The sequence below is a fragment of the Pan paniscus genome, chromosome 3 (assembly GCF_029289425.2).
Source record: "Pan paniscus chromosome 3, NHGRI_mPanPan1-v2.0_pri, whole genome shotgun sequence".
Taxonomy (NCBI): Eukaryota; Metazoa; Chordata; class Mammalia; order Primates; family Hominidae; genus Pan; species Pan paniscus.
This window is the reverse complement of record NC_073252.2, coordinates 49,683,437-49,711,147: the sequence shown is the minus strand read 5'-3', so window position 1 is coordinate 49,711,147 and position 27,711 is coordinate 49,683,437. Positions and strand designations below refer to the sequence as shown.

Genomic DNA, 27,711 nt, shown 5'->3' with positions numbered 1-27,711 from the left:
GTTTTGTGGTTCACACTAAAGGATACTGGAATAGAGAAATCTATTAAACAAGGGAGTGTCTCAGAAACAAGAATAATAGCCTTGGGCCTTCCAAGACCTGTTGCTTTGCATTGTAATCATTTGGCAAATGTATACACATTGCTTTGTGGAGTTTAGTATTTGCTTTTAATGATTATAAAAGTGGCAGGTTTCTAGGCTTACAGTATATAATTTTTTATTTTGTTTGAATACTTATAACTTTAACCACTATGGTTTGAATAGACTGTTAACTAGACATCTTAAGTTTTCTCCTTTAACTGTTAGACAGTTCTTGCATTCAACAGCGATATAGTAATTAACTCTTCATAATAATAAAATAGATTCTGTTTTCACTATGTTTTAGATATTTTATTTTTAATTAAAATGATAATGGCCACTATTATATGTAAATACTGTTGTTGAATACTTTAATCTTTATACTAATAACTTTATGAAAAATGGTACCTTGTCAAATCATGGGGAAACAATTTTTTTAAGTATACCATGCAACTGACAAAGATGTATGCGATAATTCTTAAAGTAAGAAAAGTGTAAGGCCTAAAATACTGGGAAGTTTTTTTTTTTTTCAATTTGAAATTTTTTTGTGGTGATCTGGGTTTCTACTTTTCTGTTTTTATTGGTACCAACATTATATGGAAACAATCTTCATAGTTAAGTAAGAAATTCATCTGCTCCTCTTTATTTTGTATTTGAAGTTATAATATTCTGTGCCATCGGTTAATTGACTTCAAGGAAGTAAGGCTCTAAAACAATGAGCTCTCTCAAAGCAGCTTGGTTCTTTTTTTTTTTTTTGCCATTGGTTTTTAAAATGTCTTTTGTGTATGAGTACCATTGTCTCTATTTTTATTGTTTTAAAGATACTCTATTAATTACCTACAGCTGTTCTCATAAATTGATTAAAAACACAACAGACTTTTGTCCTCTAATCCCTTACAGAAAAATTAGCAATTGACATTTTTTTTTCATCTTAAATATATGGGAAAGGGAAGACCAAATCAGATGTGTATAAATGTATTATTAGAAAAATTCTAGTTTTTTATATCTAATAGATCATATCTAGTTTTTAAATACATTTAATTTTTCATTTAAAGCAATTGCTTGGTGTACATTGCAGATGTAAGATATAAGTAAGTAAGTAAAAGTAGTATGTCTCATTTGCCCACTCACCTAACAACTGATTTTCTCTCTAGGATGAAACCCTGGCCCGCCAGTTGGTGGAGCTAGGCTACCGAGGGACTGGAGAGAGAGTGAAAAGGGAAGATTTTGAAGCAAGGAAAGCGGCTATAGAGATTGCAAGGCTGGCTGAAAGAGCTCAGCAAAAGTAAGTGTCCATGTTCCAAATCCAGATTTTATGTTATATTCTAGACCTCTGGAGTAATTCAATTTCGTTTGCATTGTTTAATTTAGAAGCACTGGCTGGAGCAGGTAAAACTTGGAATATCCTAAGCATTTGTTCTGCAGATGAGGAACTGAAGCAACTGTAATATGCTTGCACTAAAGCCACATGCAACTTCAAGCTACTAATTTGAAATATACATACCAAAATATGGTCATCATACCAATAAAGTCTTGTTAAAAAGTAACTTGATATTATTGGTTTTATACATTTATATACTAAAAATATGAATGACTTTTGCCTTAGAATTCTTTGTACTTTGAGGTCTGTAAATCTTTAGTATCATTTATGTTCTCACATTTTTCTAAGCATTAATTCATTCAACTTTTTAATCACCAACTTTTGTTTATATGCCTAATTTATATATGTTAGTATGTAATATGTGGTTATATTAAACATAAATGTAATGAAATATGTTAAAACATATGATGAAGGAGATATATTCCTAAAGTGAACTGCATCAAACTTGTAAGGCAATTTTATACAGACCTAACTAGTTGACAAATTAATAACCTATTTCATTTTTAAAAGTGGATCATTAAAGTATAAATGTTGGGGAGGATAATTACTTAGAAATCAGTATACTATCATTGGATAACATCTTTAAAATTACCCAGTAATTATGAGCATAAACTTCCCATGTACACATTATAAACAATAACATTTGGTAGTGGAATGTGCTTTGGTCTTGGGAATATGCAATTAGAAGTGGCCATTCTAATGGTAATTGTGTTTCAGAACCATAGTATACTGAAGTTTAACATACTGATATTTGGGAATATATTAGTTTTCTATTGCTGCCATAACACATTATTACAAATTTGATGACTTAAAATAACACATTTCTGGCCGGGCGTGGTGGCTCACGCCTGTAATCCCAGTACTTTGGGAGGCAGAGGCGGGCAGATCACGAGGTCAGGAGATCAAGACCATCCTGGCTAACACAGCAAAACCCTGTCTCTACTAAAAATACAAAAAATTAGCCGGCGTGGTGGTGGGAGCCTGTAGTCCCAGTTATTCAGGAGGCTGAGGCAGGAGAATGACGTGAACCCGGAAGGCGGAGCTTGCAGTGAGCCAAGATCGCGCCACTGCACTCCAGCCTGGGCAACAGAGCGAGACTCCATCTCAAACACACACACACACACACACACACACACACACACACACACACACACATTTCTTTGATCATTGTTCTGTCCATACAGTGTGGCTCGGCCAGGCCCTCTGTATAGTATATCACAAGGTTGAAATCCTGGTGTAGGCTGAATGGCATTCTTGTCTTGAGGTTCTGAGGATGCAACTGCCTCCATGTTCAGTTAGGTTGTTGGCCAAATTCAATTCCTTATGATTATACGGCTGAGTTCTCCAGTTCCTTGGTTGTCATTTGGGGGCTGGTCTTTGCTCCTAGAAGCTGTTCATGTTTCTTTTTAAGCTTTCCCACTCCCTCCAGCAACAGTGGGTCAAGACCCTTTTACCCTTCAGATTTCTCCAACTTCCTCTTCAGAAGGTTCTTTCCTGATTCTGGTCCAAGAAATATCTCTCCTTTTAAGGACTTATGTGATTACACTGTGCCCATCTAATGATCCAGGATAATCTCCCTGTTTTAAAGTCAATAATATTTATTATATCATCAGCAAAGGCCCTTTGTTTGTTATTTCTTCAACTTTTATTTTAAGTTCAGGGGTATGTGTGCAGGATGTGCAGGTTTGTTATAGGTAAACATGTGCCATGGTGGTTTGTTGCACAGGTCATCCCATCACCTAGGTATTAAGCCCGGCATCTATTAGCTATTCTTCCTGATGCTCTTGCTTCAACCAAGCCCCACTTTGACAGGCTCACTATGTGTCATTCCCCTCCATGTGTCCTGTCCATGTGTTCTCATTATTCAGCTCCCGCTTGGAGGTGAGAACATGCAGTGTTTGGTTTTCTGCTCCTGTGTAAGTTTGCTGAGGAAAACGGCTTCCAGCTCCATCCATGTTCCTGCAAAGGACATCATCTCATTCTTTTTATGGCTGCATAGTATTCCATGGTATATATGTACCATATTTTCTTTTTTCAGTCTATCATTGATGAGCATTTGGGTTGATTCATGTCTTTGTTATTGTGAACAGTGCTGCAATGAACATATACATGCATGTATCTTTATAATAGAATGATTTATATTCTTTTGGGTATATACTCAGTGTTGGAATTACTGGGTCAAATGCTATTTCTGTCTCTAGGTCTTTGAAGAATTGGCAAACAATGGTTGAATAATTTACACTCCCACCAACAGTGTAAAAGTGTTCCTTTTTCTCCACAACCTTGCCAACATCTGTTGTTTTTTGACTTTTTAATAATCACCATTCTGACTGGCATGAGATGGTATCTCATTGTGGTTTTGATTTGCCTTTCTCTAATGATCAGTGACGTTGAGCTTTTTCTTATATGTTTGTTGGCTGCATGTATGTCTTCTTTTGAAAAGTGTCTGTTCATGAAGCAAAGGACCTTTTGGTATGTAATGCAACATATTCACAGTTCTTGAGATTAGAGAATGGATATCCTTAATCCCATTAATGTGAGAAAGGGGCATTCTGCTTATCACAGGTAATTTATATAAAATCTCAGGAATTTACCGAACATAGTTATTCACTATCAACTTCTATTCTTGGAAAATTGAAATGAGGCTAGTTTTCTGTGTACAATGTAATGTTTGAAATGTGTCTTATGTAAAACATCAGGGAGAGTCTTTTCTTTTTGTGAGAATCAGTAAATGTCTATCAGTCAGAAGCAGAAGTGGAAATATTTTTGTGAGATTTTACAAGGAATTCCTGTAAATTCACATGCAATTTTATGAGTGATATAAGCTATTTCATATCAAGACGAGTTATTCATGTTTAAAGTCTAAGTTCTATTGACATCACATGTCCATTTTGTGTTTGAGGATCAAAGTAGGTATTTCCTCTATGCAATAGTCTCTTTAACTGGTCAGAGCTGGAAGTCATCAGGCTACTTACGAGCCAGTTTTGGGAGACTAATCCCCATTCAGAGCTGCTAGAATTTGAAGGCCCTTTCATCTGCAGATCTTCTCTGGTTGCCTTTGTAATGGGATGGGTACCATATGTTGCCTTTTGCCCCATGTGGTAGTCCATTCCCTTCCAGGTTCATTTAGTGTTGTTGACAGCAGGGCCAGCAGATGGTGTCCTAGAGCCAAATATGTCCTGTGCCTATATTTGTTGGAGGATCACTTTGAAAATATGCATGAACATCTGACTGCCAGCCAGCTGGCAACTTGGAAACACTTGGTTCCACTATCAGATCATCTTACATTAACTTCTTTAATATGCAGGTGAGCAACTCCAAGTAGATCACAATTCTTTGGTCTAGCAATCATAGAGCACCTATTTCGAGAAGTGCTGGTATCTAGGAGTATGTTAATTACTCACAATAGCTTCATAGGGGAAAAAGTCTGGAGAGATGAAAGTTAAAGATATCAGGAAAGGTATATTTTGATTAGGGATGTTCAAGAAGAAGGCAAAAATGCTAAAAAATTATTTTGGGCTTCTATTCAGTCTTTCACAAATTAGACAACCATAGTGCATTAGGCTTTGTGCTGTAGGCTCTGGGAATACAATAGAAAACAAGACTTAGTTCTCACCCTCAAGAAGCTTGAAGACTAGAGAAATGAAAGGCATTACATTGTTGGTGGGAATGGAAAATGGAAAACAGTTTGGCAGGTCTTCAAAAAGTTCAACGTAGAGTTACTATATGACCCAGCAATTCTACCAAACACATATTCAAGGGAATTGAAAAACCTAAGTCCACTTAAAAACTCATATACAAATGTCAGTAGCAGTACTATTCATAGTAGTTAAAAGGTAGAAATTGTCCAACCCATCAACTGATGAATGGATAAAAAATTTGGTACCTAAGTGTAATAAAATACTATTCAGTCATCAAAAGGTATAAAGTAGTGTTACATGCAACAACATGAAAAACCTTAACACATTAGGCTAAGCAAAGGAGGCTAGAAAAAAAAGACTACTTACTGCGTGATACCATTTATATAAAATGTCCAGGATCAGTAAATCTATAGAGACAAGTAGATTCATGGTTTCCAAGGACTGGATGGAAGGGAGATTGGACAATGACTGATAATGAATATGAGGTTTCTTCTTGGTGTGATAATATGTGTAAATAGACATTGGTGATAATTGCATAACTTTGTAAATATACTAAAATCTATTGACTTGTGCACCTTAAAAGTGTGAATTTATAGTATGTGATTTAAATTTCAGTTCAAAAAGACAATTGCAATGGAAGATGATAAATGCAATCGTAAGTACTGTGGCAACATTTTGAAGTAATACAAAGTCAAGATTTGTGAGGGGACGTGAAGAATAAGAAAAGTTCTTCTTAATGTTTGACCACTAAATTGATTCTTAAAGGCTCAATTAGAGTTAATCAGGCAAAGAGTGGTGTGAGTGAACACATCCATTTTGCCTCAATCTTATGATAAACTCCCCTTATTCACAAATTATTTTCTTTACTTCTTTGTCTTAATTTGTACCTGTTCCTTCACTAAGGCCCTTTTTTCTCCAAAAACTATACCAACTAGAGGCACCCATTTCAACATTTACTGGGTTGGTATCCAAGGTGATGATGTGGGGCAGGGTCGGGGGGATAGAGTCGATTCTTCATTCTCCTAGCTTTCTCATCCTTTGCTTCAAAATCATCTCTGCTCCACTATTATATAAACATCTCTGATTTCTTCTCCACTGAGATTCATTCCACTGGTTATAGTAGCCATAAGACAGAAGCTGTAGAGGTTGGAAGAAGGGATGGGAGTAATTTAGCTGATACCCATTTGTCAGGACAGGGAATTCTCTCCCCCAGGGACTGGCCATGGTTTTCTTGCATAAGTGCCAGATAATTTCTATTTATAGTGAGAAGTTCAGCTGATTGCCATGTGGTGGAGAGATGGAACTTCAATATTCGTGACACACATTGACTATTGTGTTCCTAGAGCCTAGTCAGTAGTTACAACTGAGTCATCCCTCAGGCTGGATACTTGCCTGGATGAGCTTGTAAGATCATCAGTTCTTCACTTTGGGTCACCTTATCTTATTGGGAAATGAATTCACCCCTCTTAAAACTGGTTCTGAGATAATGACCTTATTTTGCTAGAGCACGGTATCTGAAATGCAGATGATCGGAATAAGTGGTAGCCCTGATGGATTCTGTCATTGTACTGGTTAGCTATTGCCATCTTCTTGGAAGACTATTAGATGAGTCTTTGGGAATTACTGTAAGGATTCACTTGATAGGAGTCTCAGATGCTGTATATACATGGATCCCTATGATCTTTTTGTACTTGATGAAGAGGATTTCTATGGTGATTTAGAGTAAGGTTCTTGTACCCTTTATTCTCAAGTATATCTGGAATAAAATGTAAAAACTGGATAAATCTCCAGCCTTTCTTATGCTATTCAATCTAGTTAATTTAGCATCTGTTAAATTCTTTTTTCTGCTATAATGTATAGTTATCTCCTTCAATTTGTTTTTAACTATAGAAGGTAGAAATGTCTGTTAACTTATAAAATACTTTTAATTTTATGGAGATGAGCACTTTGGGAGGTTGAGATAGAACTGCCTGAGCCCAAGAGTTCAAAACCAGCCTGGGCAACATAGTGAGACCCCAAATCTTAAAAAAAAATTATGGTGATGAAGTTGGATAAAATTCCAGAGTTTATTTTATATAAGAATGGCTTTATCCTGTCAACCTTGTTTTATTTTTGTATATCATTTTATGATAAAAACTGAATATCATATACTTGAGAATTAAATGAGGAAATTTATGTATTTTAAGTGTTTGGTGAAATAATTTTAAATTTTTGCTTAGTATCATATTTTTAAATAGTTATTCTCATGGTTTGTTGCTTTCAAACCAAAACAATATAATTGTGATTTGTTGCAGATTAGCATCTCCAGGAAGCAGACAGTGAGAATTAGGAGTGCACAAGGTTTGTTGAGAAAGCAACACCTGTGAAAGGAAAAGTGAGGAAGCAGGACTGAGCAGGGTCAGAGCCCTAACCTCAAACTTTGAGAGAATCTCTCAGCACAGTGGAGAGCTCCACAGTACAAGTTATCCCACATGGGATGAAATAGCCAGGCCTTAGTATCTCCACTGTACTCATTGGCTGGGGACCACTAAGAAAAGTTGAGGCCAATCTTGAAAGGGTTAAAAGCTGGAGGCTGTCAGCTCACGAAGCTCCTCACAGCTGGCAGAAATTCCTTTATACAAGGTACATCTGAGTGATGCATCTTGTAACATACAGATCTACTTCATGCGCACATGGAGCAGCTCCTCCAGAGCACAAAGGCCTCTCTTCATGAGAGGAAACTCACAATAAAGTCAATGGGGTGAGCTACCGCCCCTATCATTTCATAATCTTCCTCTTCCACTATCCATTCTAAATCTCCTGCCTTTGTCTATCATCTTTCTAGGATTTTGTGATGTGACCCAAAATCCTTATTCATAAATGCCCTGAGGCCCTTATCATCCTACTCTACTCAGGCCCATGTTGATACATTTGTCATTTGCATTTAAAATTTAGGAAGAGCGTATGAACAGATGCCTAGGTGGTTCACCTGAGTTAGCCATGTATTCTTCCCTATCCCCATTCTATAACTGCAGTCCTTCTTTTTGCTGATCAGCATCAGTTACTCTACAAGATCATGTCTCCTCTTCTTGCCTGCTGCTTCCTGGGCACAAGATGCCCAAGGTGCCTAAGTGGCAGCCATAGCTTGTAGTTCAGTGAGACACTTTCTGTTTTCCTTGGTGAGTATCCTAGTGCATGCACATCGGTTTTGAATAGTATTGCTGCCGAGCTGGAGATTCAGTGGTGCCTTCAGTGAACATTCCAGCACTTTTAGCTGACAGCTTCTGGATAGTGCATGCATAATATGACCAGAGGACCCCATGTTCATGAACACTCTGCTGTATCTATTTTCTATACAATGGGTATATCAGTTCATTCTTACACTGCTGTAAAGAAATATCTGAGACTGGGTAGTTTATAAAGAAAAGAGGTTTAATTGGTTCATGATTCTGCAGGCTATACAGGAAGCATGGTGGCATCTGCTCAGCTTCTGGGGAGTCCTCAGGAAACTTACAATTATGGCAGAGGGTGAAAGGGAAGCTGGCACTTTACATGGCCAGAGCAGGAGGAATAGAAAGTTGGGGAGGTGCCACACACTTTTAAATAACCAGATCTCATGAGAATTCACTATTGCAAGGAGAGTACCAGGGGGAATTCTGACCCCATTATCCAATCACCTCCCACCAGGCCCCACCTTCAACACTGGGGATTACAATTTGACATGAGATTTGATGAGGACACAGATTCAAACCATATTATTCTGTCCCTGGGCTCCCCAAATCTCATGTCCCTCTCACATTGCAAAACACAATCATGCCTTCCCAACAGTCCCCCAAAGTCTTAACTCATTCCACTATTAACCCAAAAGTCCACAGTCCAAAGTCATCTGAAACAAGGCTAGTCCCTTTTGCCTATGAGCCTGTAAAATCAAAAACAAGTTAGTTACTTCCAGGATACAATGGGGGATAGGCATTAGGTAAGTACCCTTGTTCCAAAAGGGAGAAATTGGCCAAAAGAAAGGGGCTACAGGCCCCATGCAAGTCTGAAACCCAGCAGGGCAGTCATTAAACCCTAAAGCTCCAAAATAATCTCCCCTGACTCCATGTCTTACATCCAGGGCATGCTGATGCAAGGGGGGCTCCCAAGGCCTTGAGCAGCTCCACCCTTGTGGCTTTGTGGCTTCACCCCCACAGCTGCTCTCATGTGCTGGCGTTGAGTGCCTGTGGCTTTTCCAGGCACAGGGTGCAACTTTTGGTGGCTCTACCATTCTGAGGTCTGGAGGATGGTAGCCCTCTTCTTACATCTCCACTAGGCAGCGCCCCAGTGGGGCTTCTGTGTGAGAGCTCTAACTCCACATTTCCCTTCCTCACTGCCCTAGAAGAGGTTCTCCATGAGGGTTCTGCCCCTGCCACAGGGTTTTGCCTGGACATCCAGGCTTTTTCATATATCCTCTGAAATCTGAGTAGAGGTTCCCAAGCCTCAACTCCTCCATTCTGTGCACTTGCAGTCCTAACACCACATTGAAGCCATCAAGGCTATGGCTTGCATCCTCTGGAACAATGGCCTGAGTTATACCTGAGCCCCTTTGAGCCACAGCTGGAGTTGGGGTGGCTGGGGTTTGGGATGCGGGGACTGGTGTCCTGAAACTGCACAGGATAGCGGGGCCCTGGGCTTAACACATAAAATTATTCAGTCCTCCTAGGCCTCCAGGCCTGTGATGGGAGGGGCTGCCACGAAGGTCTCTGGAATGCCTTTTGAGGCCTTTTCCCCATTATCTTGGCTACTAGCACCTGGCTCCTTTTTTGTTATGCAAATTTCTGCAGCCTGCTTGGATTTCTCCCCTCAAAATGAGTTTTTCTTTTCTATCACATGGCTAGGCTGCAAATTTTCCAAACTTTTATACTCTGTTTCTCTTTTAAATATAAGTTCCAGTTTTAGATTATGTCTTTGCTCACACATATGAACATAGGTTTTTACAAGCAGCCAGGACATATCTTGAATGCTTTGTGCTTAGAAATTTCTTCTGCCAAATACTCTACATCATCATTCTCAAATTAAAAGTTCCACAGATCCCTAGAGCCAGGGCACAATGCAGCCAAGTTCTTTGCTAGGACATAACAAAGTGATCTTTGCTCTGACATAACAAAGTGATCTTTGCTCCAGTTTCTAATAAGTTGCCTCTTTCAATCTGAGACCACTTCAGCCTACCTTCACTATTCATATCACTATCAGCATTTTGGTTACAATCATTCAACAAGTATCTAGGAAACTTTAAGATTCCCCTCATTTTCCTGTCTTCATCTGGGTTTTCCACATTTTTCCCATTATCCAGTTTCAAATCTTTGCCCATTACCCAGTTCCAAAGCTGCTTCCACATTTTCTATTATCTTTATAGCAATACCCAACACCTAGTACCCATTTTCTGTATCAGTCCATTCTTGCATTGCTATAAAGAAATAACTAAGACTGGGTAATTTATAAAGAAAAGAGGTTTAATTGGCTCATGATTCTTCAGACTGTATAGGAAACAGGGCAACATTTGCTCAGTTTCTAGAGAGGCCTCAGGAAACTTACAATCATGCTGAAAGGTGAAGGGGAAGCCAGCATTTCACACAGCTTTAGCAGGAGGAAGAGAGAGATGGAGGAGGTGCCACACATTTTTAAGCAACCAGATCTCACAAGAACTCACTGTCACAAGGACAGTACTATGGGGAAATCTGCCCCCATGATCCAATCACCTCCCAACAGGCCTCACCTCCAACACTGGGGATTACAGTTTGGCCTGAGACTTGGTGGGAATGCAGATTCAAACCATATGAATGGGTTCCCTGGTTGGGATGCAACTTTGTATTGGATTTGATGCTTGTATAGCCCGCATTCAATGAGTCCCCAGATAGCAGTGCTGGCTAAGGCCAAAGAGGAGAAAAGCCAAACTCTGGAGTTGTGAGAAAATATATTTCTGTTTTAAGCCATCCTCTCTGTGATACTTTATTATAGCAGTCCTAGAGAACTAACACATTGAGTAAGGCTGTAGTATATCAGGGAAAATGTATGAAGTGGCAGGCCCCCAGAGCTTTGTAGGGTTTATCTGACCATGCCTTTTGAAAGCCAGGTACTACTCATTTCTTGTTCATCCTTTCCAATCAGCGTGATGTCACTGATGGAATCAATCAATGTGAAGTTCTGTGGGATGCCCAACAAGCCCAGATTCCATTATGACAGAGGACAGGAGAATAAACATAACCCCGAGACAAAATTGTAAATACATGTTATTGTCTGTTTAATGAGAATTCAAACTGATTTTGACTTTATTTCCTAATTGAGGCAGAAAAGAACTTATTCACAAAATCAATAGCTACATAGTATCTATCTGAAGACACATTAGTCTGTTCTAGCAAGTAGCACTGCAACTGCAATTAGGGCTACTACTTGGAGGAGCTTGTGGTAGTCTACACTTATTCTCCAGGATTCAACATGGGGGTTGTGCCAGCTGCCATGTATGACAATCTGAATTAGACATTTCAGTCAATGATCCCTGAGTGGCTGCATAGACACAGTGGACCTAACCCTTGCATAGACACAGTGGACCTAACCCCAAGGGCTAGGATAAACTAACCCTTGGCCAGGACTCCATTTCTCATCTGACCCCCATAAGCTTCCACTCTAAGAGTGGGGCCACAGTGATTCTTTGGATCTCTAGATACCAGTCTCAGCTTGAATGCAGATTGAATGCAGATTCAGTAGTCCATTAACTGTGTGGGTATTACATTTTCCTTTGTGTGTACTCATTTGAGAAATGCCCATAGGTCTCTTTGGGGGAGAAGAGAATCACTGCAATGAATACTTGCTATGGTGAATACTGCATGTGGTCACATATTTAGTCAACAAGTTCTTGGTCTAAAAACTGAATGATATATGGCAATGCATCGTGCTTGTTTACTGGAATGGCTGCCTTCAACCTCAAGTAACCATCTTTAATTTCTAACTATGATACAAATTGAGTTATTCCTTTATTGATTGCCCATCTGTTTTGTTCAAGGATTACCATGTTCTATAAACCATCTTCATAACTTTCTGCAGTGCCCTTGGTGGTCATTGGGCACATTACATCATTGGTCCTTATGATAATTACAAGTCCCTGGTGTCTTATGGTTAAGTTCCATCACTTAGCTTCTGTTGCATCAAGGTACTATTATGCCCATTGTGCTTAGGGTAGCCTAGGTATGCAACAGGGCTTTTCTGCATTCAGCCCTGGAATGCATTGGAGAGCCATCGCTGAACTTCTTAATGATTCTGATGCTTCAGTAACTAGCACATTTTTTATGCTATTAACGACCGGCTATCTTCTGGGTTCTTCTATAGACCATGATCTTCTGGTGAGTTTTCTGGTCTCACACAATATGTTTCTTCTAGGATTGCCATTTTCCTGAGCATTTTCCTCTCTTCCTCAAAAGTCTCTCTCTGAAATTTAGGCCTTTGAACTGCACTCAGTGTAGGCCATTGCTTGTTCCAGGTTTCTTGGAGTCACGCTAGCAGAGTTTGCCTCATCTTCTGGGGTCCGTACCAGAATGCAATGCCCTGTGTTCTGAGAAAGTGTCATGTCAATAAACTCTGACTTATTTAGTCTTATTTCTGCTTTCTCTGACCTAGAATCCCCAGAATCTAGTCCAATGAGTCCCTCTAGTCTTGTTGGTACAAGTCCTAGGTCTTGTAGTATATGTGGGATAATATTCCTTTTTTTCTTATCAGACCTACCATGTCCCTATCTGTGACTTGACCATATTATCAGCCTGGTGGCCAGAAGTGTAACTCTGATAAGGGAACTGGGGATATCTCCTGAGGCACACACCTGCTTTTATGTGGGAGAAAGGCCTCTATTTTCTTCTTACATTGCTGCTGCTAGTTGTGGGGGTTTGCTAGCTCTTACTGAAGAGCAGTGGGCTACTTCTTCAGGCTCAGAAGATTTAGAGATCTGGAAAGGTCAAAATTTTCAAAAACATCTACTCATTTGTCCCAATCCCATGTGTCAGGAGCTGCGATTTTCCTAATCAGAGCTCTGATTTTGGTGTAACATACTTGCCCCTGCTGAACATTTGACTGCCTTTGGAACTCATTCACTGTGACTGTCAAATCCTGGCTTGATCTTCATCTTATTCTGCTTGTCCACTGCATGAAATGAGGGCTTCTTTATAAGCTAGCCACTAGACTTTGTGCCTCTTGAGACTTTGAATGCCTGAAATATCCTATTGGCTAGGGAATTCCCCTTCAGTGGCATGGCATCCCAGCTTAAAACATATGAATCTTTTATATGTTTGCATATGACTTTGTCCTTGGCCTGTTTGCATATGACTTAACTGCGGGGATGTGGCCAGGGATGTGGACCTCATTACATCTTATTCGACTTGCCCACTTCATGAAATGAGGGCTTCCTTGTAAGCTAGAAAAGAGACTCTGGCAAATTCAGTGCTAGAGTGGCTCCAAGAAACCTGGAACAAGCAATGGTCCGCACCAAGTGCAGTTCAAAGGCCTAAATTGCAGAGAGAGACTTTTGAGGAAGAGATTAAAAGGCTCAGGAAAATGGCAATGCTGGAAGGGACATATTGTGTGAAACCAGAAGACTCACCAGAAGATCATGGTCCATAGAAGAGCACAAAGGATACCCAGTAATTAAGGCCATTAACTTTTGCATTATTAACCTATAGGGCATCAATGCAATTTAACAACTAATTCCATTGTTCTTGTATTCATTATTCTCACATACATTTTGAATGCCTGAAACATCCTATTGGCTAGGGCATTCCCCTTGAATGGCATGGCATCCCAGCTTACCACATGTGAATCTTTTAACAACTGGACCGTACCTTGTGTTGGGCCTGTCTGCACATGACTTCATTCCAGGGATGTGGCTGGGGATGTGGACCTCATTACCAGAGACCTCATGGTGAGTGATCCAATCCTCAAGCCTCATCTTGCTGTTTCAGGCTGATCCACATGCAATCTGTCACAGACTAGCCTCTCTGAAATAAAGTCAAGAATTCAAAACGTTAATTGAGAAGTATTAAACATAAAAGGAAAAGTGTGGAGGCAAGGTTGAACAAGGGCAGCTTTCAGACCTTAATGCCCATGGGCAAAGTCTCTTCCAAACTAGTGAAGGGAATGCAAAGCAAAGATTGCCTGCTAGAGGGGCTCCACATTTGGTGGAAATGGTTAGGTTCTTGAACCACCAGTTTACTCAGTGCTTTGTGTGGGCCACCCAGAAAACAATATGTCATGAGCTCAATTGCTGAGGCTGACAAAGAAAGAGTTAAGAACCAGAAGGTGTCAGCTGACTCTACTACTCCTAGCTAGGTAGCACATCCATTATTTTTTATAATTCATTTTTGAAAGTTAGATGTATTGATGTTTTTAAAGTGTGTAGTTCAATGAGTTCTGACAAATGTATACAGTAGTGTCAGTCTCACCACAATCAGGGTAACATTTTCATTACCGCAAAAAGTTTCCTCATGCCTCACTGTATTCTTTGTAGCCCCTGACAAACCAGCCATATGATTTCTGTCCCTATAGTTTTGCCTTTTTTTAGAATGTCATATGAATGGAATCATAAATTATGTTGTCTTTTTTTCACTAATCATAAAGCTTTTGAGGCTTTTCTATATGGTTGCATGAATGAGAGTTTGCTTTTTTATTGTTGAGTAATATGGCATTTTCCAGGTGGATAATAGTTTGTGTACATATCTGTTTTCCAGTCGATGGATAATTGGGCTGTTTCTAGTTTTTGGCTTTTCCAAATAAACTTCCTGTAAATATTTTAAAAAGATCTTTTTAAGGAAATGTGTTTTCATATATCTTAAGTATATATCCAGGAATGTGATTACTGATTCGTGTGGCAGCTGTATATTTAATTTTATAAGATACTGTTAAATTGTTTGCAAAGTGTCTGTATCATTTTACTCTCTCCTTAGCAAGGTATTAGAGTCCCAGTGGTCTATTTCTTTAAGAACACATGGTATTGACAGTTTAAAAAATTTAGCCAGTAAGGCAGGTGTATTTCCCTAATGACTAATGATGCTGAACATCTTTCTTCTTCTTCTTCTTTTTTACTGAGATGGAGTTTCACTATTGTCATCCAGGTGACAATGCAATGGCATGATTTTGGCTCACTGCAACCTCTGCTTCCCAGGTTGAAACGATCCTCCTGCCTCAGCCTCCTGAGTAGCTGGAATTACAGGTGCCCGCCACCACGCCTGGCTAATTTTTGTATTTTTAGTAGAGACAGCGTTTAACCACATTGGCCAGGCTGGTCTTGAACTCCTGACCTCAGATGATCCACCCACCTCGGCCTCCCATAGTGAGCATCTTTTTATGTGCTTATTTTCCATCCATATCTCTTCTTTGGTGAAATGTTTTATTGATTTTAAGTGTTCTTTATATATTCCAGTTACAACTTTTTCATCAGATATGAGTCTTGCAAATATTTTTTCAACATCTGTACCTTGTCTTTTTATTTCCTTAATAGTGTCTTTTGAAGAGTAGATTTAAATTTTGATAAACGCCAGTTTATCAGTTTTTCTTTATGGTTCATGTATGTGTGTATTTCTGCGTGTCCTATGTAAGAATTATTTGAATTCCTAGTTACAAGTATCTTTTCTATATTTTCTTTTAAAACTTTAGAGTTCTAGGTTTCACATTTAAGTTTGTATTAATAATTTATTTTAAACTAATTTTGTAAATTTTGTTAGGTAAGAGGCTTTTTATTTTCTAATTTAAATATCCAACTGTTTCAGCACTATTTATTGAAAAGACTATTCTTTTTCTATTGAATTTTGTAGGTACTTTTGTTGAAAATTCTTTGACTGTATATGTACCTGTCTATTTTTTGTGGATTTCTATTCTATTCCACGGATTTATATGTCTATCTTTATGCCAACATCACATTGCCTTTAAGTTTTAAAATCAGGTAATATGAGTCCTCAAACTTTTTTTTTTAATTGCTTAAAATTCTGGTTCCCTTGCTTTTCCATATAAAGTTTAGAATCACCTAAATTTGTAGAAATCATCTTGTTGATTCCTACAAATAAGCCTGCTGGGATTTTGCTAAAATAGTTATCAATTTGGAGAGAATTACATCTTAACGTATTGAGTCTTTTGATCTATGAATGCTGTAAATCTCTTCATTTATTTGGGTTTTATTTATTTCTCTCACGAATGTTTTATAGCTGTATTGATCCTAATAAAGACATACTTGAGACTGGGAAGAAAAAGAGGTTTAATTGGACTTACAGTTTCACATGGCTGGGGAGGCCTCTGAATTATGGTGGGAGGTGAAAGGCACTTCTCACATGGCAGTGGCAAGACAATAATGAGGAAGAAGCAAAGGTGGAAACCCCTGATAAACCCAACAGATCTGATGAGACTTATTCACTATCACAAGAATAGCATGGGAAAGACTGGCCCCCATGATTCAATTACGTCCCCTGGGGTCCCTCCCACAACACCTGGGAATTCTGGGAGATACAATTAAAGTTGAGATTTGGGTGGGGGCACAGCCAAACCATATCAATAGCTTTCAGAATCTTGTAAATATTTTGTTAGATCTGTCCCTAGAAATTTCATTTTTTAATGCTCTTGTAAATAGAATTTTTAAAAGTCACTTTCTAATTGATTATTGATAGTATATAGAAATAAAATTGATTTTTCTCTGTTAACCTTTCATCATGCAACTTTCTTAAACTTATCAGTTCTACTGGCTATTTTTTGTGTGGTTTTGTATGCAGAAGATCATAAATTAAACCTTTTATTTCTCTATATTTAATTTGTGTGCTTTTATTATTATTATTTATTTTTCATTCTTTAATGCACTGCATGAAACCTCCAAGATAATGTGTAATAGAAGTAGAGAAGGGGATATTGGTTTTTTTTTTTTTCAGTTTTAAGGAGAAAGCATTCTCTCATTATTAAATATGTTAGCTCTAGTGGGTTTTTTTGTAGATACTGTTTATCAGTTTGAGGAAGTCTCCTACTAATCCTAGTTTACCAAGAGTATTTGACATGAATGGATATTAAATTTTGTCAGATGATATTTTTCTGTTTATTGAAATAATCTTATGGTTTTTCAGATTCTTTACTTTTAGTTTGTTGATAAAGTGATTTACATTGATTGATTTTTCACAGGTTTAACCAACTTGCATTCGTGGGAGAAACCCAGTTTGCTCATGTTGTGTATATAATATTGGATCAAGTATGCTAATATTTTGTCGAGAATTTTTACATCCACTTAATTAAGTAATTAATTAATTAATTTTGATGTTGTGTTTATTTTTTCGTTCATTTTATGTATTTGTCTTTAGTCTTTTTGTAAGGCCTTTTCTGATTTTCTATCAGTGTAATTCTGGCTTTAGAAATAATTTAGAATGTTTTACTTGCTCTTCTACTTTTTGGTAATTGTAGAGTTGATGTTATTTCTTCCTTAATTGATTGGTAGAGGTCACCAGTGAAGCCTTCTACCACTGGAGTTTTCTTTGAGAGAAGGCTTATAACTACAAACTCTATTTTTAAAATAGATAATAGGGAAAATCAGGTTCTTTATTTCTAAATATGTTTGTAGTTTGTATCATTCAAGGTATTTGTTCATTTCACCTAACCAATCTATAGGCATAAAGTCATTCTTAATATCATGTTATCATTTTAATATATGTAGTAGAAAGTGTAGGGATATTCATTTTTTATCTCTGATATTAGTAGGTCATTTTTAATCTATCAGTTTTAATGATCTTTTTGAAGAACCAGCTTTTTAACATGAATTGTTTACTATTTTGTTGTTTTCTGTTTTATTGATTTCTGCTCTTATTTTTATTATTTCTTCCTAGTTACATTTTAATTAATTTGTTTTAGTTTTCTAGTGCTTTAATGTAGAATATTAGTTTATTGATTTTAAACTATTCTTCTGCTATATAAACTTGAAATTCCATATGTTTTCCTCTATGCACTGATTTAGTTGAATTTCACAAATTTTGATGTTTGATGTTTGTTTTTATTTTCATTTCTATGTTTAATTTTCACTCAATTCAAAGGCTTTATAATTTCCTTTATAACTCTTGAAGTATGTTGTTTAACCTCTAAATGTTAGAAAATTTTTCAAAATGTCATTTTGATATTAATTTCTAGTTAAATTCTATTATGGAAGGAGAGTATTTTATATTCTTTATGATTTAATTTTTTTACATTTATTGACATTTACTTTATCTCCCAGTATATGGTCTATCTTAGTTGATGTTACAGGTTCACTTGCATGTGTATTCCCTCTTGTAGGTGTATTTTTAGAATTACTATTCTAAAAATAGCAATTAAGCCAAGTTGCTTGATTGTGTTGTTCAGGCCTACTGTATCCTTACTGATTTCCTGTCTACTTATTCTAGCTATTACTTAGAGATGAATGTCATTATGTCCAACTATAATTATAGGTTTATCTGTATCTTTTAAAATACTATCTTTTTGATTTATGTGTTTTGATATTCTGATGCTAGATACATATGCTTCATGATTTTTTATTTCTTCTTGAAATAAAATTGAGCTATATCGTTGTTCAATATCATCTTCACTCTTGGCAAGATTTTTCTGATATTTATATAGACACTCAAGCTTTCTTTTAAACAGTATTTGCATAATATTTTTTCCATCCTAGCCTCTTTGAGCCTAAAATACATTTACAAAGCTTAAAATAAATTTACAGAGAAAACTATATAGACAAAATACAATATTGGTGACAGCTCGCTAGTGATTAATTAAAGAGCAAATAAAATTACATTTAAAAAATTATGACAATTTTCTTCAGAATATTATTTAGATTGTGTCTCACTTTTTTTTTTTTTTTTAAGATAGAATCTCGCTCTGTTGCACAGGCTGGAGTGCAGTGGCACGATCTTGGCTCACTGCAACTTCCACCTCCTGGGTTCAAATGATTCTCCTGCCTCAGCCTCCCTAATAGCTGGGGTTACAGGTGCATGCCACCACACCTGGCTAATTTTTTGTATTTTTAATAGAGACAAGGTTTTGCCATGTTGGCCAGGCTGGTCTCAAACTCCTGACCTCAGGTGATCCACCCACCTTGGCCTCCCAAAGTACTGGGATTACAGGTGTGAGCCACCATGCCTGGCCTCATTTTCGTTCTTACTTTAGCTGTCTGCCTAAATTTTATTTATTCATTCAGTAATCGTCTACAATCTGTTTGTAAGCAAAAAGATCTCTTCTAAGATTTCGTTCCACTTTATACTTGACCTCTGCTACTGCTTTTAATGAGAGTTTATGCATTTCTTAAAATGTTCCCTTTCTTTGGCCTTTATTACTTTGTAGCCTCTTATTTGTCTTCTAGATATTCTAATATCTAGTATAATTGTTTTACCATTTCCTTTTCTCTCACTAATTTGGATCTCTCCCAAATGACGTTTCTCTCATTTACACCTCTTTTATATTCCACTACTTCAATATGTCACACACTTTTATGTCTTCTATTAACTTTGGTCAGATGTTCAAGCATGTCTGTTCGTCTGGGCTTTTAGCTCCATATCTACTTCTTATTGTTACTTTTTGTCAAACCAATAACAAAATGCCTTTAAAAATAGCTCATTATTTTTCTTTCACTGAATTCTATTTCCCATGCCAAAATGCCATTTTTATTATGATAATACCATCTTTTTGGCCCTATAGATTTTATATTTTAGAGTGTCTTCAAAATCTCCGTGACGAAAAATTCTAATTGGTAATGAAAAATGGACTCTTGCTGATTCTTTTATTTATAATTACTCTTAACATATACATTTTTAAAATTCTTGTAAATTGCTAATCCAGTCAAACCAATTGACTCGGTTTGTTGCAATGCCTTACCTGGTTGTTCAGTCTCAACATCCTTCATAGTTCTTTATGATCTGCTGCCCGATTATGCTTCTGGGAAATAGTTTCAAAACATTTCCTTCCTCCTGTTCCTTTTTCCTTCTACTATCTTCCTTCTGTCTATCAGCTATCTATAGCCTGCATTCCTACAAAATAATTTGAGGCAATTAACAAGGGAAATGTGTATATCTTATGACAAAAAGATTTTAAAAGATGGAGAGAAAGAAAAGGTTGAAGAAATGGAGTGAAGCTGAGGTTGAGGTTAGTGTTCAAAATGTATGCCAGATTTAAAAGAGAAAAATAAGCTAGCCATAGGCAAAAGATTGAAACTGGACCCCTTCCTCACACCATATTCAAAAATCACCTCAAGATGGATTAAAGGCTTAAATGTAAAACCAAAAACTATAAAAACTCTGGAAGACAACCTAGGCAATACCATTCTGGACATAAAATGGGCAAATATTTCATGATGAAGAAAGCAATTGCAATGTAAGCAAAACTGCTTGTCAGTCAACAGCAATTGAAATGAAAGCAAAAACTGACAAATGAGACCTAATTAACTACAGTGTTTCTGCATAACAAAAGAAACTCTCAACAGAGTAAGCAGACAACCTACAGAATTGGAGAAAACTTTTGAAAACTATGCATCTGACAAAGGTCTACTACCCAGTATCTATAAGGAACTTAAACAAATTTACAAGAACAAAACAGGCCCATTAAAAAGTAGACAAAGGACATGAACAGACACTTTTCAAAAGAAGACATACATGCGGCCAACAAGGATATGAAAAAAGGCTTGTATCACTAATACTTAGAGAAATGCAAATCAAAACCACAAATGAGAATATCTCACACAAGTCAGAATGGCTATTACTAAAAAGTCAAAAAATAACAGGGTGTGGAGAAAAGGGAACACTTATACACCGTTGGGGGGACTGCAAATTAGTTCAACCATTGTGGAAAGCCTGGTGGCAATTCCTCAACAAGCTAAAAACAAAACTACCATCTGACCCAGCAATCCCATTACGGGTTTATATTTATATTCCCAAAGGAATATAAATCATTTTATCATAAAAACACTTGCACATGTATGTTCACTGCAGCACTATTCACAATTGCAGAAATATAGAATCAACTTAAATGCCCATCAATGACAGACTGGATAAAGAAAATGTGGTACATATACACCACAGAATACTATGCAGCCATAAAAAATAATTGGATTATGTCCTTTGCAGGGACATAAAAGGATATGGAGGGCATTATCCCTAGCAAACTAATGCAGCAATAGAAAACCAAGTATTGTATGTTCTCACTTATAAGTGGGGGCTAAATGATCAGAACACACTGACACAAAGAGGGGAATGACAGACACTAGGGCCTACTTGAGGGTGGAGGGTGGGAGGAGGAAGAGGAACAACAACAACAAAATAACTATTGGGTACTAGGCTTAGTACCTGGGTGACAGAATAATCTGTATATCAAACCCCTGTGACATAAGTTTACTTATGGAATAAACCTGCACATGTACCCCAGAATATAAAATAAAAGTTTAAAAATAAAAAAAGAAAGAAAAATATTGACGTCACATAATTCAGTGTCCACCCAGAACAACAAAACCATTGAGCAGGTGAAGCATAGATATTTCTGATTGTAACATCTAAGATTAATTTTTCTTTCAAGGAATCATATAGTGAGAACCTAGCATGACAGAGTGAACCATAATTTCCATCAGCATTTTAATAGATAATAAGATATCAAGTTTTACAGAAAAAGAGCAACTCTGTTTTGACCTGTAGGATCAATAATAAATTTTGTAATGTTTTATTGTGATAGTCTTGACATTATCACAACAGTCTTGGATTGCCTTCCTTGCTGTTTAAGAAAAAGCAACTTTCCACTTAAAGACCCTATCAAATTTTCTAATTTATCAAAGTTTATCTTTTATTATTATTTGTTAAGCAACTATATTGAGCAATTGTCTTAAATTGACGTTAGCCATCAGAGACACTGCTGTTTGTGCTTTTGTTCATTCAGATGGTTTTATCTATCTTTTTTTTGTTGTTGTTATCTTTCCCTCATTAGAATTTAAGAAGACCTGATTTTCAGAATTAATATTGTTCTTGTGCTGTTTTCAATGTCCACTTGCTTGGCCTCTGATGAGACATTCAATATAACATGGTAGAAGATCTTAGCAAGGTTTCTATAATATAGTTAGTTACAAGGCTCAAGACACCATTGAATCTGCTTGGCTTTTACTTTCATTCAAAATGTTTTACTTAGATAAGACTCATTCTTCCTCCCAGCATTGTTTTCATTTTTTACATCTTCCTTTATCCATTCCTTACAATCTCCTCCTGCCCCTACAAACACACACAAATACATCAAAGATGTGAATCTGTTCTACTACCTGATTACTCATATTTTCTACTAACCAGAGGATCAGAACTTTTAATTCATATAACGTAAAGGATGATTGGTAGGCATAGGGACATATATTTTTATTTTTTCTGGTGAGGACTATGCTGAGAATTAAAAACAAAATTATTTAGTAGTTTCTATATTATTCATAAATATTTTGAATAATGTTGCTATTAGGAAGCCAATCTTGAGTTTATGAAGAGTCTGGCATTCAGTTAGTAATGTTTCACTTGTAATTTTTAAATGAAACTGTCAAGTTATACCATTGACACAAAGAACTTATTTTGTCTACATTGTTAACTACTTGTGATCTCCTGGGAGCTGGGGTAAGCTAGAAAGAAATAGGCTTGCTGTAGTATGTATTTCAGGAGATGAGAGGAAAAACACCTATTTTAATGATCGAGTAGGACAAAGAGTTTCATGCATGACTTAGGAGAGGTAAATTGAAGGGAGGAAGGAAATTGTTCTGAAAAATTAGTACATGAACCAAGAATTTTGAAGGATTCATTGTGTTTGTTTCAGGAAACAAAGTTGATATCAGCTCCCCATTCCCACCACCTTTCTAATTTAAGCACCTCAGGGACATAGAGTTAAGTCAATGTCCTCCTCATTCTATAGCATTATTACCATGAGTCCCTGCTAGGTTCTTTTTAAATTAAATTTTATTTTAAAATGTTTTCCCTCTTTATACCCCATTTATTTATTTAAATCAACACATTAAAAATTATATATATTTGTATGTATTTAATTTGCTTCATTTAATTGAAAGAATATATATGTTTAGGTATAAAAAGTGATGTTTTGATATATGTATACATTGTGGAATGATTAAATGAAGCTATTACATATCCATCATCTCACATCCCTATTATTGTTTATGATGAGAACAATTAATATCCACTCTTTCAGCAATTTTTGAGTATACTACACTTTATTATTAATGAAGCCACCATGCTGTGCCATACATCTTGAGAACTTATTCCTTCTGTGTGACTGAAACTTTACACCTTCACCAATGTCTCATTTCCCATCCCTCTCCAGTCTCTGGCAACCATTTTCATCTCCATTTCCAATTACATTTCTCTTCGTCCACATACAACTACTCCAGAATATTTATTTTCTTTTGTTTTATTGTTTTCATACATTTATTTAAACATATGGTTTTCTAGAAAAAAATCGTGATTACATTTATACAGAAATATGAATTACACTACATATACTATATTTCTTTTCTTTTTTTTTTAATGACAACAACATTTATTGAGCAAGCCCCTGGCACATTTCATCATACTGGATCCCCAGGACAACCCTATGAGGTAGTTGTATTGTAAGCCCCATTGTACAGATGAGGAACACGGGGCTCAGAGGGGTGAAGTGACTTGCCCGAGGTCACAAGGCAAGTGCATGTCAACTCTTGGAATTGAAGCCAGATCTGTCTCACAGCTACAGTCCAGCCGTGACAGTTGAGTGCCTCCTAAAAGCCAACATCACAGAGCTGTCTGAGGACGCTGTGGGGAACTGTCTGTGAAAAGGTCCAACAGATAAACTCCAAAGAGTTTATGGCAGGCTTCCTGAAGAGCAGCGGACTAGAGCCCACCCGGAGGCAGCCTGGAGGCAGAGTGGGCGGAACTGCCCTGTCTTCTCTCCCAGGGGACGCAACTACCAGCCTAGACCAGCGGGACGCTGGGCTGCTCAGGCTCCAGCCATCTCTCTCTTGCCGTGGCTCTGCCCAGAAACCGTGGGCGGCCCTGCCCCTGACCCCAGAATGTTGCAGGGCTTTCCAGCAGGAGAGGGGACACCGGAAGGCGGCCATGGGCCAAGGTTTATGAATGACATTCAGAAGGATTTCTGCCAATGGCTTGATGGCTCGCTTCCACTGGGAAGGATCTCCAGTCTGCCCCCAGGGAGCCTGGACCCAAACATGAGCATCAGGCCTTCCCAGGAAACGGACACCCCGGGTCCGTCACTCTGAGGCCTCGATGTAGATGAGCACAGCGAGCATGGCACATGGGCCCTCGGCCCCGGCCTGCAGCCCTGCCAGAGCCAGGTTGGAGCCCAGCCCCTCAGCTGTCCAGGTACCACCAGCTCAGATTCCGTGCCCACCGCACCACCCACGACGACGGAAAGCTCCGCGTTCAGCTCTGCGAAGGGCGGCTTGCCCGGGACGGCCTCGGGCACCAGACCAGCCCCTGTGTCCTTCATCTCCTCCAGCCCCAGCGGGTCAGGCAAGGGGGTCACCACCTTGCGCCCACCACTGCCGCCACGGCGCGGGGCTGCCCTCTTCTCGCGGGCTGTGGTGGGGCGGGGGAGTGCCGCCGGGTTTGCAGGTCCTTTTCCTTCTGGGGGCCGAGACGACAGCGGTGATCTTTGAGGTATTTGTGGCGGAAAAAGTCCTTGGCACAGCCAGCACAGCGGAACTTGTAGTAGCCCGTGTGGGCGCGCAGGTGCTCGGCGAGGTGGGCACGGCGGCTGAAGGACCTGCTGCACAGGGCGCATTTGTGGAGCTTCGTGCCGGAGTGGGAGAGGACATGGGCCTTCAGCTTGTCCGGCCGGTTGAACAACTTACCGCAGCCTGTGTGCGTCGATAAAGGGCATTTGTATTTCTTGAAGAGCTGGTGGATCAACATGTCTCTCTCACAGTTTGTCCTTGCGGTTGAATGCGGACTCGCACACCGAGCATTTGTAGGGCTTCTCGCCTGAGTGGTTGTGAGCGCGCAGTTTGAGGTAATGCACCCGCCGGGAGGACTTCTTGCACACCTGGCCCTTGAACCTGCCCCCGCTGCAGTGGGTTGGCAGATGACGCTGCAGGTAGCGTTCACAAGGAAACACCTTCTAGCAGTGTGGGTAGGGGAAGTTGTGAGTGGCGGTCTGCAGGTGATGCTCCAGGGCCTCCGGGGTGGATATTTGTTGACACGTTTGACACACTTGTAGACGGCACCGCCCTTCTTGGGGCTGTGCTGTGGAAGGAGGCTGTGGGAATACTGGTGCACGCTCAGGTCGTATAGCAGGGGTAAGTCCTTGTTGCAGAAGTGGCCGGGGCAGCTCAGCTCCTCCTGGTGGCTCTTGCTGTGCTCCAGAAATGTGTCGAGCTTTGGGAACGTCTGGGCACAGCTTTTGACCACACATTTGTGCACCTGCTAGTTCTTATGCTGGGTCATGTGAGACTTGAGCTGGAAATAGGTGCTGAACTTGCTGGGGCAGAACTGGAACAAGTAGGAGCTGTAGATGAGGACTACCTGCTTGGGTTTCCGGCTTGCCCCTTGCCATCGCTGGCTGTGGGCCAGGCCTGGAGCTGTGGCAAGCTTGGTAGGGGCTGGCCCAACCCTGTGTTTTCCTCATCCTCCTGCCTGCTGGGGTTCAGGGCCAAGACCTGTACAGTCACAGAGTTTCGAGACACAGTGCCACCACCGTGTCCTGAAGGCCATACCTTGTGGGTCTGCATGTGTTTCTTAATATTAGACTTCTGGGCAAAGGCACGGCCACACGCAATGCATTGGAAGGGCTTCTCACCTGTGTGGCTTCAGATGTGCTGCTGCAGGTCGAAGTTTTTGGTGAATGACTTGTCACAGTATGGGCACTTGAGTTTCTGAGCCTTTGGCTTCCCTGTAGCTTCCAGGAGTCCCCTGGTATGTTTAGCCCGTGGGGTCTTCAGCATTGGTGGAGAGTCAAAGGTGGCCACAGTGCCCCCGGTGGCACTGGTCATGGGGCAGCAGGGTTTGGTCCTTTGGGTGTGAATCCCTGTTTGCCAGGGCTGTACACTGCGGGGGTGGGGTATACTGGAGCCTCCACACACTGGTTTGGCACCTCCAGGGGTGGGTAGGGCTGCATCCCCAGTGCCTGGATCTCCACCATTCCACTCCCAGCCATGAGTGCAGCAGCACTGTACACCTTCACCACACCATTCCCACCAGGATTGGGATGCCCAGGGGGGCCCAGGCTGTGGGGTGGAGGTGGTGAGGGCAGTGGTGGAGGAGGGGGTGAAGGCTGGGTGAGGTGGCTGGGCACAGAATGCATGTTCAGGCTGCTCTGCACAGGTCGCGGGCCCTAGGGCATGGGCTGCTCCAGGGATGTGAAGCCTGAAATGGCAGACATGAGCACGTCATTGCTTACCAAGATGTTCCCCTGGATCAGTGGGGACGGGGGCACTGTGATGTATGTAGAGATCTGGCAATTGGCAGGAGGCAAGGCCTGCTGGACCGCTGTGGGTGCTGCCGAAGGTGTGTAGATTGTGTAGATGCTGTTGGTGACCAGCGAGACTGTGGCCAGGTCGGGGGCATTTCTTTGGCACTGTTCCCGCTTGTGGGTCATAAACACTGGCAGCGAGTTGAATTGCTTCTTACACTTCCCACAGAGAAAGACATCCTCATCATCCAATGGCTGGATAGCAGGGGGCGCATTGACACTCTGGCCTCTGGGATCAGGGACTGCTCCTTGGCCATCCAGTAATGATGGGACAGCTAGAATGGTCTGGTTGTCCATTCCCTCCAGGGCCTTAAAGATCACCTGCACCGTCTTGGAGCCCCTATATTTCTTATAATTAATCAATAGATTTTTTGGGGAGGTAGGGTTTCTATGCTGTTAGTCATACCTGCAAACAATGATGTTTCTATTTCTTCTCTTCCAATCATATTTCCTTAATTTATTTTTCTTTCTTTTAAAATTATTCTTGTAAGGCATTGTGGTACATGAATAAATGTAAGTATTAATAGTGTACCTTCCTTGTGTCGTTTTTTATTTTAAAGGGATAATGTCTACTATTTCCCTGTTTACAGTAATATGTGGGTGTGTACATGTGTTTTTGTGTGTTTAACATGGAAAGTTCCCTTTTATATGCTCTTTAATAAGTCAGACGATCATACCATTTTTCTTCTTTATTAAGTGTTGAAAGACATTTAAGGAATTTCTAATACGAAATCCTCCTTTTATGCCTGGGATAAGCTCAACTGGGTCATTTATTATCTTTATTATTCACTGCTGGATTGGGTTAGATAATAATTTATCTGGATTGTCTTTTGGATTTTCTACCCAGTATTATCTGCTAATCATTCCTACCTAGTATTACAATAATGAACAATTCTTCTCTTTAGAGCTTCACTTTCTAATCACCCTACACTCCAACTTACTCCATCTCTGGGTTTGAGTTAGTCTTTCCGAAGTCCCATTTTAAGAGTCTAAGGATTTATTAAAACACACTCCATTATCATAGTTCTGATCCCACACCTGGGAAATTAAAAATTAAGGCAATTTGCAGCTGTGGAACATTGTAGTCCAAGCAAGAGACCTGTGCTTAGAGTGGCCAAAGACCAGATCAGAAATTGAATGGTATTT

The 27,711-nt window shown here is 39.2% G+C and overlaps 1 protein-coding gene and 1 pseudogene across 1 annotated transcript in view; one reads left to right on the top strand and one right to left on the bottom strand.

Annotated features, from left to right (window-relative positions):
- Nucleotides 1–27,711, top strand: part of FGF5 (fibroblast growth factor 5) — a 703,839-nt gene that overhangs the window by 89,331 nt on the left and 586,797 nt on the right. Inside the window, exon 3 of the mRNA XM_063603779.1 lies at nucleotides 1,230–1,360. Coding sequence (XP_063459849.1) covers nucleotides 1,230–1,360 — 131 coding nt within the window. The remainder of the gene's footprint in view (nucleotides 1–1,229; nucleotides 1,361–27,711) is intronic.
- LOC134730268 (zinc finger protein 341-like) lies at nucleotides 16,358–26,919 on the bottom strand (annotated as a pseudogene).